This window comes from Lithobates pipiens, unplaced genomic scaffold, assembly GCF_037356315.1.
Source record: "Lithobates pipiens isolate NorthernLeopardFrog02 unplaced genomic scaffold, aLitPip1_a1.2 Scaffold_8, whole genome shotgun sequence".
Lineage (NCBI taxonomy): Eukaryota > Metazoa > Chordata > Amphibia > Anura > Ranidae > Lithobates > Lithobates pipiens.
Genome location: NW_027507903.1, coordinates 298,682,999 through 298,701,448, shown reverse-complemented (window position 1 = coordinate 298,701,448; position 18,450 = coordinate 298,682,999). Strand labels below are relative to the sequence as shown.

General features: G+C 45.6%; 1 protein-coding gene across 1 annotated transcript in view; it reads left to right on the top strand.

Moving 5' to 3' along the window:
- The window catches only part of LOC143960672 (epithelial sodium channel subunit alpha-like), a 70,190-nt gene that overhangs the window by 22,830 nt on the left and 28,910 nt on the right, over nt 1–18,450 (top strand). The window contains exons 4-6 of the mRNA XM_077469471.1: nt 588–692; nt 14,118–14,238; nt 15,632–15,704. Of these exons, the coding sequence (XP_077325597.1) occupies nt 588–692; nt 14,118–14,238; nt 15,632–15,704 (299 nt within the window). The remainder of the gene's footprint in view (nt 1–587; nt 693–14,117; nt 14,239–15,631; nt 15,705–18,450) is intronic.

Here is an 18,450-nt window from a genome sequence, read left to right as displayed (position 1 = left end):
CCCCAGATGCTTTGAACTACATTTCCCATGATGCTCATGCACTATACAGTGTATTTGAGCATCATGGGAAATGTAGTTCTAAAACATCTGGGGTGCCAAGGTTTGCCATCACTGGCATAGGAACTGGGCCCCAACTGGGACTAGACCTCTCTATGCCATTGTAGGGGCAGTAAATCACTGCCAGAACAACTTTTTGGAAAAAGTTTGTTGATGTCTAGTAATAAAGGACATCGTACATATTTAAAAATATGTTTTCACTTATTTATGTGTGTTATTCTTTATACCTGGAAATTTGCACAGGTTCCCATATGCCATATATAATCAAGGTGATCCGGTCCAGTATACTCATACCTCCTTGTATTAGATGTACAGTATATGTGTGAAAATTTAGCAATGAATATGTCATAGCAACAATGTCTATAAATCGATATAATCGATAATTTTCCAGCATACTTATACTCAATTGTTAAATTAACATTATTCTAAGTCTTTTATTACCCTTTTATTATTCTTTACTTGCCTATCCCAGTAAAAGACATGTGCAAGCATTTTTTGTAGCAAAAAGTAAAAGAATCTCTTTGTGGCAGGTCCATGTGAAACGTTTGCAAGAACCATACAACAGTCGATGTAGTAGTGGTCATGGTATAAGAAATTATTATGCGGATGTTTATGGAACTGACTACAGCCGAGAGGTAAGCCTTTGACTGTGACAATCATCTGAATACATGGAAATGCTTTGTTCAGTTTCTCCAACATTTATACAATCTGCTTACTGAGCCTCTCACTACTTATCTGATTACAGTCACCTGATAGTTAAGCAGATCCTCTAGAAAAATTACTATAACCCATTATGATTATATTCAGAAAATAGATTTTTTTTATGGTAGATCAAATTGGAGGGCCTAGCCTGGCCAGAATGCATAAAAATACAAATTTACTTTTCTGTGATTCATTCTTCTATAACATGGTACAATGGGATAATATTACCCAACATTACAACAATTTAGCAGATTTTATATTACTGTTCACAAATTCATAATTGATTTCTATATGTAATTATTGTTCACATATCTTGTTTACTAGAGCTGTAGCCCAGGAATCTAGAGGATCAGAATCTTACCACCCACCCAGAATTTCCTGTACTCTAAGGGCTCTTTTAGACTTGTGGTTGGGGGGTCGTTAAAAACGTGCAGTTGAGCCACGTATTTAGCATTCCTTCAATCGCCCCCCCCCCCCCCCCCTTAAGCTATAAAGGCAGCAGATGGGGGTATTTACATGCCATGGTTGCCATGCTTTGCACCCATGGCAAATTATTTCCCCCCAAAACATTCAGCGAATGCAACCCATTCAAGTGAATGGGGACACACCACAAATTTCCTGCAACCTCATGCAATGCACATGATTGCTGCCTGTTGGTGTGGCATTAAAGGGGTCAAAACGAGTGAAGGGGAGGCGTCATAACACCTCTTCACTGTCAGTCAAAATGGCAATCAATTCGAACATGGAATGCTTTTAAGAGGTCCAGGAATCTTGCTGCATATCTAAACTCAGCCTAAGGGGCTCATGGCCACATGCATTAATCCGAAGAAAGTCCAATAATCACTTGTCTTCAAAGCCAATTCTGACACTTCTCGCCTACATGTAAAAATCATAATTTATTTGCTAGAAAATTACTCAGGACCCACAAACCTTTTTTTAGACCCTAGGGAATAAAATGGCAGTAATTTTTCAAACCAGATTTTTTGGGAAAAAAAAAACACTTTCATGAATAAAAAAAAAAAAAAAACACTAAAGTTAGTCCGATTTTTTTTTGTTTGTTTTATTTTTTTGTTTTTTTGTATAATGTGTAAAATGATGCTGTGCTGAGTAAAATAGATACCTAACATGTCACGCTTTAAAATTGTGCACACCTGTGCAATGGGGCCAGACCTCTGTACTTAAAAATCCCCCATGCTTCAATAGTTTAGAGTTACTAGAAATATTGCTCCCATTCTAACGTTCATGGCGATACCTCACATGTGTGGTTTGAATTTTGTTTACATATACTGGTAGGATCTACATGTCCATTGCTTCTGTGTGTGCGAGCACACAGGGATGGGGGGTGCTTTTAAACTTTTTTATCATCGTTTTTTTATCATCGTTTTTTTATCATCGTTTATTTTGTTAAAAAAAAAATCATTTTACACTTTCCCCTTAATTTTTTACTTTTTGATCACTTTTATTCCTATTTAGGGATGAGCCCGATGTCCGAGTCGAAGTTCAACTGGAACATCGGGTGTTTGCCGAATAGTGAACAATTTTGGGTGTTTGTGGCGAATTCGAAAGCCACGGAACACCCTTTAAAAAGACTATGGGAGAAATCAAAAGTGCAATTTTAAAGGTTTATATGCATGGTATTGTCATAAAATCTGTTTTAAGAGTTCATTTTGTGCAGGGGCTGTTGTAAACATGGGAAACATGCGCCCCTTTACAGGCATACTATAGACACCCCCCAGGTACGAAATTTAAAGGAATACTTGACTTTTATTGTTTCACTTTAAAACGGGAGTCCGCGCTTTTTTTTTTTTTAAAAGCCAGCAGCTACAAATACTGCAGCTGCTGACTTTTAAAATAGTGACACTTACCTGTCCAGCGCGCCCGCGATGTCGGCACCCGAAGCCGATCTCTCAATCGTCTCTCGGGTGCTGCCGCCGCCATCTTGGGTATGGGAATCAGGAAGTGGTGCCTTTCGGCTTAATTTCCCGGTTCCCTACTGTGCATGCGCGAGTCGCGCTGCGCAATAAGGATGGACCCGCTGCCTCTGGGATCTGTGTGTTTCCCAGCAGGCAGCGGGGGACTTTCGGAAAGGGGCGTAATCTACGCCCCTTTCCGCAGAGAGCTATCCCAGAAGTGGGTGCAGATACCTGTACTCAGGGCCGGTGCTAGACTATTTTGCACCCTAGGCGAGACCAGCTACTTGCGCCCCCCCCCCCCCCCCAAAAAAAATGTATTCAATAACTTTAGCACCAGAACTGGTCCAGGTGGACAGGAGAGGGGGTGCAGCCAGGTGGGGGGAGGGATATAGCCAGGTGGACAGGAAAGGGGGGGTGCAGCCAGGTGGAGGGATGGAGTGAGGTGGACAGGAGAGGGGAGGTGCAACCAGGTGGGATGAAGGATGAAGCCAGGTGGACAGTAGATAGGGTGCAGCCAGGAGGAAAGGAGAGGGGTGCAGCCAGGTGGACAGGAGAGGGGAGGTGCAGACAGGTGGAGGGAGGATATAGCCAGATGGACAGCTAGTGCAGCTAGGTGGAGGGATGGAGCCAGGTGGACAGGAGGGGGTAGCCAGGTGGAGGGATCGAGCGAGGTGGAGGGATGGAGCCAGGTGGACAGGAGATGGGGTGCAGCCAGGTGGAGGGAGGATATAGCAAAGTGGACAGGAGATGGGGGTAGCCAGGTGGAGGGATGGAGCCAGGCGATGGGATGGAGCCAGGCGATGGGATGGAGCCAGGCAGAGGGATGGGGCCAGGCAGAGGGATGGGGCCAGGCAGAGGGATGGAGCCAGGCGGGGAGGGATGGAGCCAGGCGGGGAGGGATGGAGCCAGGCGGGGAGGGATGGAGCCAGGCGGGGAGGGATGGAGCCAGGCGGGGAGGGATGGAGCCAGGTGGGGAGGGATGGAGCCAGGTGGGGAGAGATGGAGCCAGGCGGAGGGAGGGAGCCAGGCGGAGGGATGGGGCCAGGGGATGGGATGGAGCCAGGCGGAGGGATGGAGCCAGGCGATGGGATGGAGCCAGGTGATGGGATGGAGCCAGGCGATGGGATGGAGCCAGGCGATGGGATGGAGCCAGGTGGAGGGATAGAGCCAGGGGATGGGATGGAGCCAGGGGATGGGATGGAGCCAGGTGGAGGGAGGGAGCCAGGCGAAGGGATGGAGCCAGGGGATAGGATGGAGGCAGGGGATGGGATGGAGCCAGGTGGAGGGATAGAGCCAGGCGGAGGGATAGAGCCAGGCGGAGGGATGGAGCCAGGTGGAGGGAGGGAGCCATGCGGAGGGATGGAGCCAGGGGATTGGATGGAGCCAGGCGGAGGGATGGAGCCAGGCAGAGGGAGGGAGCCAGGCGGAGGGATGGAGCCAGGCAGATGGAGGGAGCCAGGCGGAGGGATGGGGCGAGGTGGAGGGATGGTACCAGGGGATGGGATGGAGCCAGGCGGAGGGAGGGAGCCAGGCGAAGGGAGGGAGCCAGGCGGAGGGATGGGGCCAGGGGATGGGATGGGATCACACACCAAAGATAAGCTCTGACTGGAAGCCTTCATCCCCAGCGCTTCCCCCCACCACCTGACAAGTTCTTACCTTGGTGCACTTCTTTCTCGCTTCCTCCACATGTCAGGCAGCGGGCGGCAGTCCGTGTCACGTCCAGGAGACCTCCTTCAGCTCCACCCCCGTTCAGCTGATCCACCCCCCCCCCGCTCCCCCGCTCCCCCGCTCCGGCGGCGGCCGCGGAGAGGCTGGATGAGCTGCAGGAAAAGCTTTGCTTTTTGGTCCTCGCTTCTCCAAGACAAGTGGCCCGGCAGCCTCGGCCCTGCGTTTTCCTATAGCTAGTCCGGGCCTGGGTGGATCCATGCCACCCGCCCTGCTCCTCCAATGGCTGCACATCACCCAGGGAGGGAGGTGGGGCGGCCAGAGAGCTGACACCCATGGCTGCTGGACATCCGCATGGTCATCCCTGGCTTAGTCCGAAGGGTGAGATCTGCCTGCTCCCCCGCCAAGCAACTCTTCAGCCAGCCATATGGAGCCACCTCCTGCTACAGTCTGCACCACTCGCCAAGGGGGAACTGATCCTCTGGAGTGGACCAAGGCTGTGGCTGCGCCCCTAGGCGGCAGTGCGCCCTAGGCAACTGCCTAGTTCGCCTAGTGGGAGCGCCGGCCCTGCCTGTACTGTACAGGTACCTGCACCCCCCTCCCCTCTGAAAGGTGCCAATTGTGGCGCCGGAGGGGGGGAGGATTCCAATGAGCGGAAGGTCCACTTTAGGGTGGACCTCCGCTTTAAGCATTATTAAAATCACTGCTCCGAAAAAAACGTCTGTTTTTAAAACTTTTTTTGCATTGATAAATGTCCCCTGTGGCAGGACCCAGGTCCCCAAAAAACTTTTTATGACAATAACTTGCATATAAGCCTTTAAAATGAGCACTTTTGATTATTCATGTTCGTGTCCCATAGACTTTAGCGGTGTTCGAGTGTTCGAACTGATTTTTTGTCTGTTCGCATGTTCTGCTGCGAACCGAACTGGGGGGTGTTCAGGTCGTCCCTATTCCATTTACAAGGAATTTAAACATCCCTTGTAATGGGAATAGGGCATCACAGATCCTCTTTACGGAGAGATGTGTGGTCTATAAGATTCCACCTCTCTCTTCTAGGCTGGAAAGCCTGAGATCAAAAAATAAATCGATCTCAGACCACACCCACCACAACCCAGCGCTCCAGTGAGTGCTGGAGGGCAGAACAGAGAGCCAGTGACTGTCACATTCTCACTGAAGACTGAGCACAGGGCAATTAATGGTCTTGATGCCTCATACACACATTCGGATTTTACAAAAACAAATGTTGGATGGGAGCTTGTTGGCGGAAAGTTAGACCGTGTGTATGCTCCATCGAACATTTGTTGTCTGACTTTCCGCCAACAAATGTTGGCTAGCAGGTTCTCAAATTTTCCACCAACAAATGTTTGTTGTCGGACTTTCCGATCATGTGTACACATGTCCATCGGACAAAAGTCCACGCATGCTCGGGATCAAGTAACTAGCATTCATAATGGAGATATCACGTACGTCTTGTACGTCACTACGTTTGTAATTGTTGGCCAACATTTGTATGTATGCAAGACAAGTTGGAACCAACATCCTTCGAACCAAAATCCACGGTTTTGTTGTCCGAAAGTCTGATCGTGTGTACGGGGCATTAGTGATGGCAGGTGACAGAGGCAGCATTGGATTGATGCTGCATCCACATAGGTGAGTATGTGTGTTTTTTTTTTTTTTTTAACCGGGGACTTTTCTTTTAAGACAGAAATAGAAAGTTAGTGTATAAGTGAGACAGAAATAGAAAGTTTGTGTTTGCAGTAGTAAGACAGAATAAGTACATTTTTGCAAGTAAATAAAAGTTAGAAAAGTTAGAAAGAAATAAAAATGTTGTGTACTTAAAAGATATAGGTGGGTTTAAAAAAAGTTTTTAAAGTATTTAAATTTGTAATAAACCCTTTTTTGGCATTTTTATCTTTAGGTAAGCTTATAATAAAGCTTACCTGTAGGTAGAATGAATATCTCCTAAACATGTACTGTTTAGGAGATATTCCAGTGAGCAGCAGCCGGTTACATCACCTGTGCATGCGCTCTGAAGGAATGGCATACCAGGAGTGACGGCATCACGGCTCCGGCCAATCAGATGGCTGGGGGAGGGGGCGTGAACCCGGAAGAAGACCGGGTGAATATGAATCCCCTGCCTGCAGTGACAGGGTGCCGCTGGAGGGATCTGTTGTAAAGGTAAGTCTAACATAATGTGTTAGCATGTGGTTCATTTCAGACTGTAAATACCTAAGCCCTTGTACACACGGTGGGACATTCCGACAACAAAATCCTTCGGATTTTGTCTGACGGATTTTGTCCGAAACTTGTGTTGCATACACACGGTCGGACAAAATTGTCGAAAAATCCGATCGTTCAGAACGTGATGACGTTATTTAGATACGACGGGACTACGTTCAGGCTAGTAACCAATAGCTTTGGTCTAGGAATTTGATCTGAGCACGCGTGGCACTTTGTTCAATCGGAATTCTCTACACATGATCAGACAAAGTCCGATCGGATATTCCGACGGAAACAGTCCGATGGAGCCCACACGCGGTCGGATTATCCGACAATACGGTCCGATCAAACATTTTCCATCTGAATGTCCGACCGTGTGTACAAGGGCTAAGAGGTAAAATTGCCACCTCAATGGACAAAATATTCATACTGAACTTTCCACACTTTCTTGTAACAATTCAGAAAAACTAGAAAAGGGACAGCTTTTCATGTTTTGGGAGAAATAGATTTTTTAAAAGTGAGTGTGCTTTTTGTGCCTTCTTTATTTACTAGAGACCCTCCGAATCAAAATTCTGAGTTCTTTTCTCAAACTAATTCAGTCAGAGTTTCAATAAGTCCTCTGGGCCAATAAACAACATAGTGTAATTGCTAGTAACCTCACCAAACATAAATTACAGGGAAGCATTGGCTTTCCCAATCCTGTCCTGTCCCCTCTTGTAATGCCCTCCCCCCCATACCAATTTTTTATTTACTATTTTTTATTTGTTCGGGGAATGATATCCTTCTTAAAGTGGTATTAAACCACAAACCACAAAAATTATATACCGTATATACTCGAGTATAGGCCGACCCGAATATAAGCCGAGGCCCCCAATTTACCCCCAAAAAAACTGGCAAACTTATTGACTCGTGTATAAGCCGAGGGTGAGACATGCCTGTCCATCCCTGTGTGTGTGTCCGTCCATCCCTGTGTGTCCGTCCATCCCTGTGTGTCCGTCCATCCCTGTGTGTCCGTCCATCCATCCCTGTGTGTGTGTGTGTCCATCCATCCATCCATCCCTGTGTGTGTGTGTCTCCATCCATCCATCCATCCATCCCTGTGTGTGTGTGTCTCCATCCATCCATCCATCCATCCCTGTGTGTGTGTGTCTCCATCCATCCATCCATCCCTGTGTGTGTGTGTATCCATCCATCCATCCATCCCTGTGTGTGTGTGTGTATCCATCCATCCATCCATCCGTGTGTGTGTGTCTCCATCCGTGTGTGTGTGTGTGTGTGTGTGTGTGTGTGTGTCCAGCCTACCTGTGTCCCGAGCCTTTGTCCCGAGCCTCCGTCCCGTGTCGTGCCTTGCCTTCGTCCCGTCCCGTCCCGTCCTGTCCCGTGCCGTGCGTTGCCTTGCCTCCGTCCCGTGCCCTCTTCGTCGGCGGCCATTGTAAAATTCAAAAGCCGCGCCTCCTCCTTCGCCTGTGATAGGCGGAACACTGAATTTCCCAGCAGCCTGTGTTCCGCCTATCACGGACGTCGTATCATCCTCGTCCGTAGTACGAGGATGAGCGGATGCCCGTGATAGGCGGAACACAGGCTGCTGGGAAATTCAGTGTTCCGCCTATCACAGGCGAAGGCGGAGCCGGAGGCGCGGCTTTTGAATCAGAATGGCCGCTGTCTGTCTGCTCGACACGCTGATCGAGCGGGCAGACAGCGATGACTCGAGTATAAGCCGAGGGGGGCACTTTCAGCCTCAAAAAAGAGGCTGAAAATCTCGGCTTATACTCGAGTATATACGGTATTGCAGCTTACAAATCATTACATGTGGTGACTTCCTCCGTTTTCTTTTTTAGGCTTTTGTCCCTCTACTTTTACCAGGTGGTCTTGCCAGGATCATGCCTCCTTGTATTTGAGTGCCCCTACCCTGGATGAAGAATCACAGGGGGCAGAGCAGACAGCAGCAATGTCAGTCTGGGGGGAAGAAAATGTTGGATGTACTAATAGATTTAGATAAACGAATAGATTGAAGCCAAACTCCAGCTCACACTTTATAATTAGGAACAGCAAACTGTTTTTTTTTTTTCCTTTTGGGATGAAGGTTTTACTTAAATTAAAGCCTGATCATTATAGGCACCCCTGCTAGTATTAAATTTGTCTCATCGCTGTAACTTATACATTCTGTTGGAGAACTTTTAATCAATCTTACAATATTTATTTTACAAATTTGTGATCTACCATTAAACAGACACCATCACCTTGTCCATGTACAAGAAAAGCGACATTGTGTCTTAGGCAGGTGCAGTTCACTTTCTCCACTGCAGGTGATGCTCAACTGCAGCAGCATTGTAGAGGAAGTGGAAGTCAAGAGATGCACGGTTCCTCCATGGTTTCCTCGGTCACTGGCAGAGCTATCCGATTGGATGCTGGTGACCCATATGACTCTGGTGGGCATCTTGGGTCAAGCAGAGTCTATTTAGGACCTTAGCTCTTAGGCTTGGCGTACATTTCGTGTGTGGGTAGTGTAGCGATAGGTCACTTCTCTATCAGAGACAGTGATTAGCAACAGGGAGAAGTTCCAGATGAGTAGGGAAAGAGAAATCCTTCATGGACGCCTCCTTGTTTGGGCATGTACTGGCCAGGCTGCATTCCGCCCATCAAGACAGATGCTGTCAGTGCACCCGATACCTACTGTTATACTCTTACAACCTACAGTTGTCTTCCCACTAGGTAGTTGTGCTTTAGTAAACCTTAAATTCAATACAGTTCTGTTACTACAACTGGACTCTAAGTATTTACTGCCGCTGCACCTCCCCCATAGTTGCCAACATTGTAAAAAAAAAATTCTGGACACTTTTTTGGCAGTAGGCAGAGTTGTGTTATAATTAGGGGGCGGGGTATGCGATTATAGATGTGGCATAGGAAAAGGATAAAATGCGGCGTGCGACATGGGGCGTATCTCAAAGGGGTGTGGTTAGTGTCTGAGATGAATGCGGGATGGAGAGGGAAAGGGAAAGGGGGAGGGTGGAGGGATGGAGGGACAGCAGCCCCCCGATTCCACACCGCAAAAGCAATGTGTTTTCCAGAGTTTGACAATCGGAAGATAAAGATACTCCAAATACCTGGTGTTAGCGATTCAATCATCCCGGCGCCATGATTGTTATGGTGTCAGGATGATTGAAGCGCATTATTTCTATTATTGCATTGTAATATGAAATTAAATCATTCAACTCACCATAATGCAGAATCAGTGGGAGCCATGAGCGCGTCACTAGCCACCAGATGCCATCAGGTGCCCCATCAGAGCAGCCTTCCTCACATCTGGTGTCCATCAGCGGAGCCCCTCCTAACATCTGGTGCCCCTCTGACATCCAGACTCTGACTGCGCCCCTCTGACATCCAGACTCTGACTGCGCCTCTCTGACATCCAGACTCTGACTGCACCCCTCTGACATTCAGACTCCGACTGCGCCCCTCTGACATCCAGACTTTGACTGCGCCCCTCTGACATCCAGACTCTGACTGCGCCCCTCTGACATCCAGACTTTGACTGCACCCCTCTGACATCCAGACTCACTGGCGCCCCCCTGACATTCAGACTCACTGGCGCCCCCTCTGACATCCAGACTCACTGGCGCCCCCTCTGACATCCAGACTCACTGGCGCCCCCTCTGACATCCAGACTCACTGGCGCCCCCTCTGACATCCAGACTGGCCCACTCTGACGTCCACAGACTGGCCCCCTCTGACATCCACAGACAGACTGGCCCCCTCTGACATCCACAGACTGGCCCCCTCTGACATCCACAGACTGGCCCCCTCTGACATCCCATCCACAGACTGGCCCCCTCTGACATCCCATCCACAGACTGGCCCCCTCTGACATCCCATCCACAGACTGGCCCCCTCTGACATCCACAGACTGGCCCCCTCTGACATCCCATCCACAGACTGGCCCCATCTGACACCCATCCATAGACTGGCCCCCTATGACATCCCATCCACAGACTGGCCCCCGACATACCACTGGCCTCTGACATTCCGTTGTTGCCACGCGGAGACTTTGAACTGTGGCACCGCCCACTGCACTTTACACACACACACTGGCAGCGGGGGTGGGTGGCGCCACAGGTTCTCTATTGAAGACCAGCTTCTGGTCTTTTTAAAAATGAGGAGGGTAAAGAAAAGTCTGACATCCCTGGCCAGTTTTGCTTGATGGCAAAAAAAAATCTGTGCAACCTCTGCCAGCCAGTTAAATCAATTTCCTGGACCAAAATGCTACCACAGGTTCTAGAAATGATCACTGGATACCTTTTATTATCTCATGCATTAATTCCCTTTAAAAATGCGTTCTAAACTTGTTGTAAAATTGTCTGTTCTCCATATGCATCTGATAATAACCCATGCCCTTTGTATAGTCTTTGGGATAAATTTGTATGTTAAATCATTAGATTAACTTCAAGCAATTTAAAAATTAAACGCAATTTCTGATAGGTGCACTCTGATAGAGCAAAAACGTTCCTGCGAGTTTGAGTACTTCTACTGTATTCCTGGTTGCTACTCTAATTATTACCCTAACTAAGGGGTCTCAAACTGGCAGCCCTCCACCTACAAGTCCCATGAGGCATTTCAACACTGACAGTTACAAGCATGACTCCCACAGGCAGAGGCATGATGGGACTTGTAGTTTCGCAACAGCTGGGGGACCGCCAGTTTGAGACCCCTGCCCTAACTTTTTCTCTAATCCCTGCTATTTACCTTTCATTTCAACACTGACAGTTACCAGCATGACTCCCACAGGCAGAGGCATGATGGGACTTGTAGTTTCGCAACAGCGGGAGGACCGCCAGTTTGAGACCCCTGCCCTAACTTTTTCTCTAATTCCTGCTGTTTACCTTTCTGCTGCCAGCGTTTTGTGAGATTATGTGACCCGTCAGAATTTGTAACGGAAGTGACGTTCTGTTGCCGCCATCTTGCTATAACCAGTAATCGTCCACAGTAAGGATATAGTGAGAAGGTAGCTAGCAGACATCTTGTAACACCCAATGGAGTCAAGCATTTCACACTTATTTTTAACAGTGAACCAAGCTTCTATAGTGAAATACAGTATTTAAAAATCCGTCTCACTGTTTAGATGTTGAATTATAAAAGCAGTGGCAAGCCTGCTGATCTCACGGGTTTACTAATCTGACAGAACACCGCTCCTTTGAAAAATCAACATCAAAACAGTCTGAGGGATTTTAAAATACTATTTTTCACTATATATAAGCTCAGTTTACTGGTAAAAATAAGTGTGAAATGCAAAACTCCAGTGGATGTAACAAGATGTCTGCTTGCTGCCTTCTCACTGTATCATTAATATCGAGGAGTGCTGGGTGTAGAAAGATGGTGGCGATGGAACGTCACTTCTGTTACAAATTCTGCCTAACCTGAAGAAACACCTACCTTTTCTGGGGTTTATTTCGCCTTCCTCTGGATCAACTGTGGGTATAGGATTGGGTATATGGGATTGTATGATTTTTTATTTATTTAATTATTATTATTATTTTTTTTAATGGTTGAACTAGATGGATTGTGTATTTTTTCAACCTGACTATGTAAGTAAACATTCTGTGGGGTATACAACTGTCTGAATGTCATCTGCTTGTTCCTGTTTATGAATTGTGTGCTTACCTGACAGTTTACTACCTCATATTCCTTTCACTTATCACTAGTGTATAAAGCTAAGAATCTAGACAGGATATACACAGGGACCCTTGGTAAAACCTGGGAAATTCTGAGACCCTGTATGTTAAGGAAACATATGGCCATAAAAATCTTTTGGTGACATAAGGATTCCACAAAAAACCCAAAACATTCCCAAGCCCTACTATGTTCTGACTGAAGGCAGATGCCTAATTGCCTTAAAATGGTGATAAACAAAATCACGTTCTAAAATGGGCCTACAGTATATAAATGAAACCATGAAATCTGTAACAATACCTTACAGTAAGATTAAATAACTCTCTAAGCACATTTAACAAAGTCTTTTTTCCGTTTATGACTCTCTTCTGAATCTCCTATCATATTACCAAGGTCCTATTTCCATTTTAAATTACCATCAAATGTAATGCCTAAACTGTCCGATGGGAGGGAATGCTGATACCCCTTCCCTTCTCACCACCTCCTACATTTTAACACTCCTCTCCTTTCTGTCCTTTAATCCTCAGAGGCTATTCTTATTATCACAAAATTTTCTCTATATCCTTCTATCTAAATACAGGCATTCTTTGGGTTATGAACAAGATTGGTTCTGTTGGTTTGTTCTTAAGTTGAATTTGTATGTAAGTTGAAACAGGTACATATTTTAAGTGTAACTTCAGCCCAAAAACATCTTTTTTAATGCTTTTTGGATAACATAGGGAAAGGTTAACACCCCAGTAACATTTGTTTTGCTGTCTGTCTCTGTTCAGAAGATTTCACCTCACTTTCTATCCCTGGGATAATTGGATTTTGAAAAATTTGGGTTGTTGTGGAAACAAGGATTGGTGATAAAGCTTCAGTGGAGACCCCTTTTTCGCATAATAACTCTTAAAGGAGTGAATTTACATTCCTCGGATTAGACTTTCTTTCACTTCCTGTTGTCTCCCTCCATTTGTAAATATGAGTCGTATGTAAGTCGGATGTATGTAACTCTGGGACTGCCTGTAACAATTTTTACGTGCATTATTGTGAGATACTGCTGCATATATGACTTAGGCTGATCTTATCGCAGCATAATTAAAACAAAACAGCCCTTTGTGGAGAAACATCATCTTATATACCAGTGGTCTTCAATCTGTGGCCTTTGGGCCGAATGCGGCCCTTTGGTTCCCTTTATCCGGCCCTTGTGGCATTATTCCTGCCACTGACGCCAACAATGGGGCACTATTCCTTCCACTGATGCCAACGATAGAGCAGTATTCCTCACCCTAATACCAAAGATCTGGCATTATTTGCTCCCACTGGGCACAGTATGGCCCCCTAAAGCCTGAAGCATGGTAAACTGGCCCTTTCTTTAGAAAGTTTGGAGACCCCTGTTATATACTATGCAATAGCTCTGTACTATTTTCCATTCACAATGCAGTTTCTGTATTGTATCATACACAAATGTTCTTCCGTGTTGCAATTTGTAGTTTCCATATTTCCTACATACAAAAATCTAATTAAAAAAAAGATTCTAAAAAAATTCCCAAGTTTTTCTGATACAATTCTGGATACTCAGTTGCTGGGGGTGCAGAAAGTCAATAGATTTAGTAAATTACTGCCTGCTGGATGTATAAAACATGTATTTTGTTATAAAGTGTAGAAAAATGTGGCCATAGATACAGCAAGCAATAAGTGAACTAGCTGGAAGTTGTTGTTAGGATTTATTTAGAAAGAATTTTAGTATTTAAGATTTCATTAGGCTGATGCTGATTGAACATTTCATTAGATCATGCTCTGTGTGAAGCAGAAGGAAATCATAAATTCAAGTAGCACCTTATCTTTGTTTGCATCTACAAACAATATACATATGTATAAAATATACAGTATGTGTAAATGCATTTTTCTCTATAGGCATGCAAGAAAACCTGTGCTCAGATCAAAATGATCAAAAATTGTGGGTGCAGAATGTGGGAGTTCCCAGCACCCCTTGGGACTGATATACCTATATGTAATATCAGTGAACCACCTGTCAGTAAGTACACATTCCCGAAATCTATGGGCAGCAAATGATACTTACTAAATGATTTTGTTTTAATGTGAAATGTTGGTGTATAAAGTTTTATACGAGTAGACAGAAGCTACACTTGATTGCATCCAATTAAGTTAATTGAGTTTGCTGATATTTAGTTGACTTGTTATGACTAAGTGCAATCTGCATAAAATGCGTTAACATTTTGTATTGTCGTCTCATTTCATGGGCTTGTGGTGTACATCTTATCTGGATTTTACCCAATAAAGCTTGTGTTTATCTGAGGACTAGAGTGCAGTCAACCCCTTCTTTACATGTATTAGCACATGACAATTAAAGTGGTTGTAAAGTCATAAAGAGAGTATTGCCAGTCACTCTGTTCTACAAATCTTTACAACTAATGTGTACGTGTTTGTTTAAAATTATACCTCTAAATACCTTCTTTTAGATTGGTTCTCTTTGGTCATGTGCCCGCTTCCTCCATTTCAAGGGCTACAGCAGGAAGGGCGGAGATCCCCCTCTGATGTCAGATGGGAGGTCATGTGACTGAAGAGAACAGATTTTAAATAAGTTCATTAGAGGCATAATTTTAAACAAACAAGTACACAGTGTTGTATAGCTTTGTAGACTAGAGGGGCTGGCGATAATCCTTCTTTGATTTTATTGCCAGCTACTAATAGTGGCAGGAGGGGAGGGGGGGATATGTTTATTGGCTCAGATACAGGAGCTGACAGGGAGGGAGGGAGAGTGGGGGGGGGGGGGGCATGTAAACTGACCACGGTATCATGGATCAGTGTCAGAAACCATGAAATCAAACCGAGACAGAAGTACAGTTAAATCACACTTGTTTAATAATAAAAGTAAATTGAAGCAACGTAGTCAAAACATAGCCAGAGTTCAGGAACCGGAACGGATAGTCAGACAAGCTAAACGTCAGGGAGCCAGAGATGAGCGTAGTAAAACAGCAAGCAGGATCTGGAGCCAGAAGGAATGTCAGCCAAGCAAATCTTTTAAGAGGAATGCAGGAGAACGTCTCTGTGATGTTGAGTAAGATGAAGGCAGAGATCCTCTGGACTGGATGGCTTAAGTAGAAGGATATCATCAACAGCTGAGTAACTGTGGAGAGATAGGAGCTGGCAATTAGCCGACACCTGAGCAGCCAGCTCAGAGAAGGAAGGGCTGAGCCCAGCCCTGACAATCAACAGCCATTATTACCATGGTCAGTTTACATAGGGGGGCACAGGAACAGGTAGAATCAACCAGGTTTTTTTAGAACATAGAGAGGGACAAATGACACAGTACAAGCACTTTGCTGTGTGTCCTGCTTTAAAGGAACAGGATCTCTGTTTTTTGACCGCTATAACTCACTCTCCAATAATCTGTTTTCTCTTATTAGATGACTGTGTGGAAATGTATGAATATAAACTTTCCCACGATCAGCTGAAATGCCACTGTCCTCTTCAATGTCAGTGAGTATCAACAAAGCACCCATAATGATATAATTTACAGGCATTGAGGATTATTTAAAAATTCATTATGTGAGGGTATTTTTAGCAAGTGCTCATGTTCAGATATTATGGTAATGCTTAGATGAAAGTCATTTTGAGTTGACAGATTTGTAAATGCTACTTTTAATGGCTAGTCATAGCCCCTGCTGAGATGAAAGGTGAACACCAAACAAACAGCTAAATACACAGAAGAACTACATATAAGCAGTGGCGTAGCTACAGGGGTCACAGGGGTTGCAACGGCGACCCCACCTCTGCTCTGGGGGGCCTGTGCAGCTGGTAGAGAGAGGCTGTCAGACCAAACCCCATCATGTATCGGCACTGGGAGCTCCATCAGACAGTGAAGACACTCAGCAAAGTGAAAGCGAAGGGGGAAAGGTGTCTTCCTGAGTGCCTCCTCCCCCTACAGTGAAGTACCCGGCTGTGTGATTGAAGATACTGCACTGCTGATTTTTTAAAGGCCGTAAATTGTTTTTATATATATATATATATATATATATATATATATATATATATATATACATATTATCTCACAAAAGTGAGTACACCTCTCACATTTTTGTGAATATTTTATTATATCTTTTCATGTGACAACACTGAAGAAATGAAACATAGGGGGTTATTTACGAAAGGCAAATCCACTTTGCACTGCAAGTGCACTTGAAAGTGCACTTGCAGTGAACTTGGAAGTGCAGTCGCTCCAAATCTAAGGGGTAGATCTGAAATGAGGGGAAGCTCTACTGATTTTATCATCCAATTATGTGCAAGCTAAAATGCTGTTTTTTATTTTCCTTGCATGTCACCCTCGGATCTACAGCGACTTTACTTCCAAGTCCACTTTCAGTGCACTTTCAAGTGCACTTGCAGTGCAAAGTGTAGTTTCTTTTAGTAAATAACCCCCTTTGCTACAATGTAAAGTAGTGAATGTACATCTTGTATAACAGCGTAAATTTGCTGTTCCCTCAAAATAACTCAACACACGGCCATGTCTAAACCGCTGGCAACAAAAGTGAGTACACCTCTAAGTGAAAATCTCCAAATTGGGCCCAATTAGTCATTTCCCCTCCCTGGTGTCATGTGACTCGTTAGTGTTACAAGGTCTCAGGTGTGAATGGGGACCAGGAGTGTTAAATTTGGTGTTATCGCTCTCACTCTGTCATACTGGTCACTGGAAGTTCAACATGGCACTTCGTTGCAAAGAACTCTCTGAGGATCGGAAAGAATCATTGCTCTACATAAAGATGGCCTAGGCTAAAGGAAGATTGGCAAGACCCTGAAACTGAGCTGCAGCATGGTGGCCAGGAGCATACAGTGGTTTAACAGAACAGGTTCCACTCAGAACAGACCTCGCCATGGTCGGCCAAAGAAGTTGAGTGCACGTACTCAGCGTCATATCCAGAGATTGTCTTTGGAAAATAGACGTATGAGTGCGGCCAGCATTGCTGCAGAGGCTGAAGGGGTGGGGGGGGTCAGCCTGTCAGTGCTCAGACCATACGCCACACACTGCATCAAATTGGTCTGCATGGCTGCCATCCCAGAAGGAAACCTCTTATGAAGATGATGCACAAGAAAGCCTGCAGTTTGCTGAACACAAGCAGACTAAGGGCATGGTTTACTGGAAACATGTCTTGTGGTCTGATGTGACCAAGATAAACTTATTTGGTTCAAATGGTGTCAAGCGTGTGTGGCAGGAACCAGGTGAGGAGTACAAAGACAACTGTGTCTTGCCTACAGTCAAGCATGGTGGTGGGAGTGTCATGGTCTGGGGTTGCATGAGTGCTGCCGGCACTGGGGAGCTACAGTTCATTGAGGGAACAATGAATGCCAACATGTACTGTGACATACTGAAGCAGAGCATGATCATCTCTCTTCAAAGACTGGGGCCGCAGGGCAGTATTCCAACATAACGACCGCAAACACACCTCCAAGATGACCACTGCCTTGCTAAAGAGGGTAAAGGTGATGGACTGGTCAATTATGTCTCCAGACCTAACTAAATAAGTTTATCTTGGTCTCATCAGACCACAGGACATGGTTCCAGTAATCCATGTCCTTAGTCTGCTTTTCTTCAGCAAACTGTTTGTGGGCTTTCCTGTGCATCATCTTTAGAAGAGGCTTCCTTCTGGGAGGAAACTTTCAACCTCTGCAGAAATCACTCATACATCTATTTCCCAAAGACAACCTCTAGATATGACGTTAAGCATGTGCACTCAACTTCTTTGGTCGACCATGGAGAGGGCTGTTCTGAGTGGAACCTGTCCTGTTAAACCAGTGTATGGTCCTGGCCACCATGCTGCAGCTCAGTTTCAGGGTCTTGGCAATCTTCTTATAGCCTAGGCCAGGGAAATGCAATTAGCGGACCTCCAGCTGTTGCAAAACCCGACATCTCCCCTTTGAGACAGGGAAAGGGACTGAGGACACATGTATCCCAGTCCCCTTTTCAGCAGCCTCAGCTGCACTGAAAATGAATGGAGAGGAGACAGAGGCTCCCTCTCCATTCATAAACTGAAGCATCGTAAACTCAGGTTACGATGTTTCAGTTATGTGAATGGACAGAGTCAGTTATCACTGACTGTTCATTCGGAAAAGGAAGGAGCCAGATTTACTGGCTCCTACCTCCGCTCTCCATCCTGAAAGATCGAGGGGGCAGAGGGGGAGAACGGAGAGGGACAGTAGAATGGGGGGAGACCGAATGGAGGGGGAAACA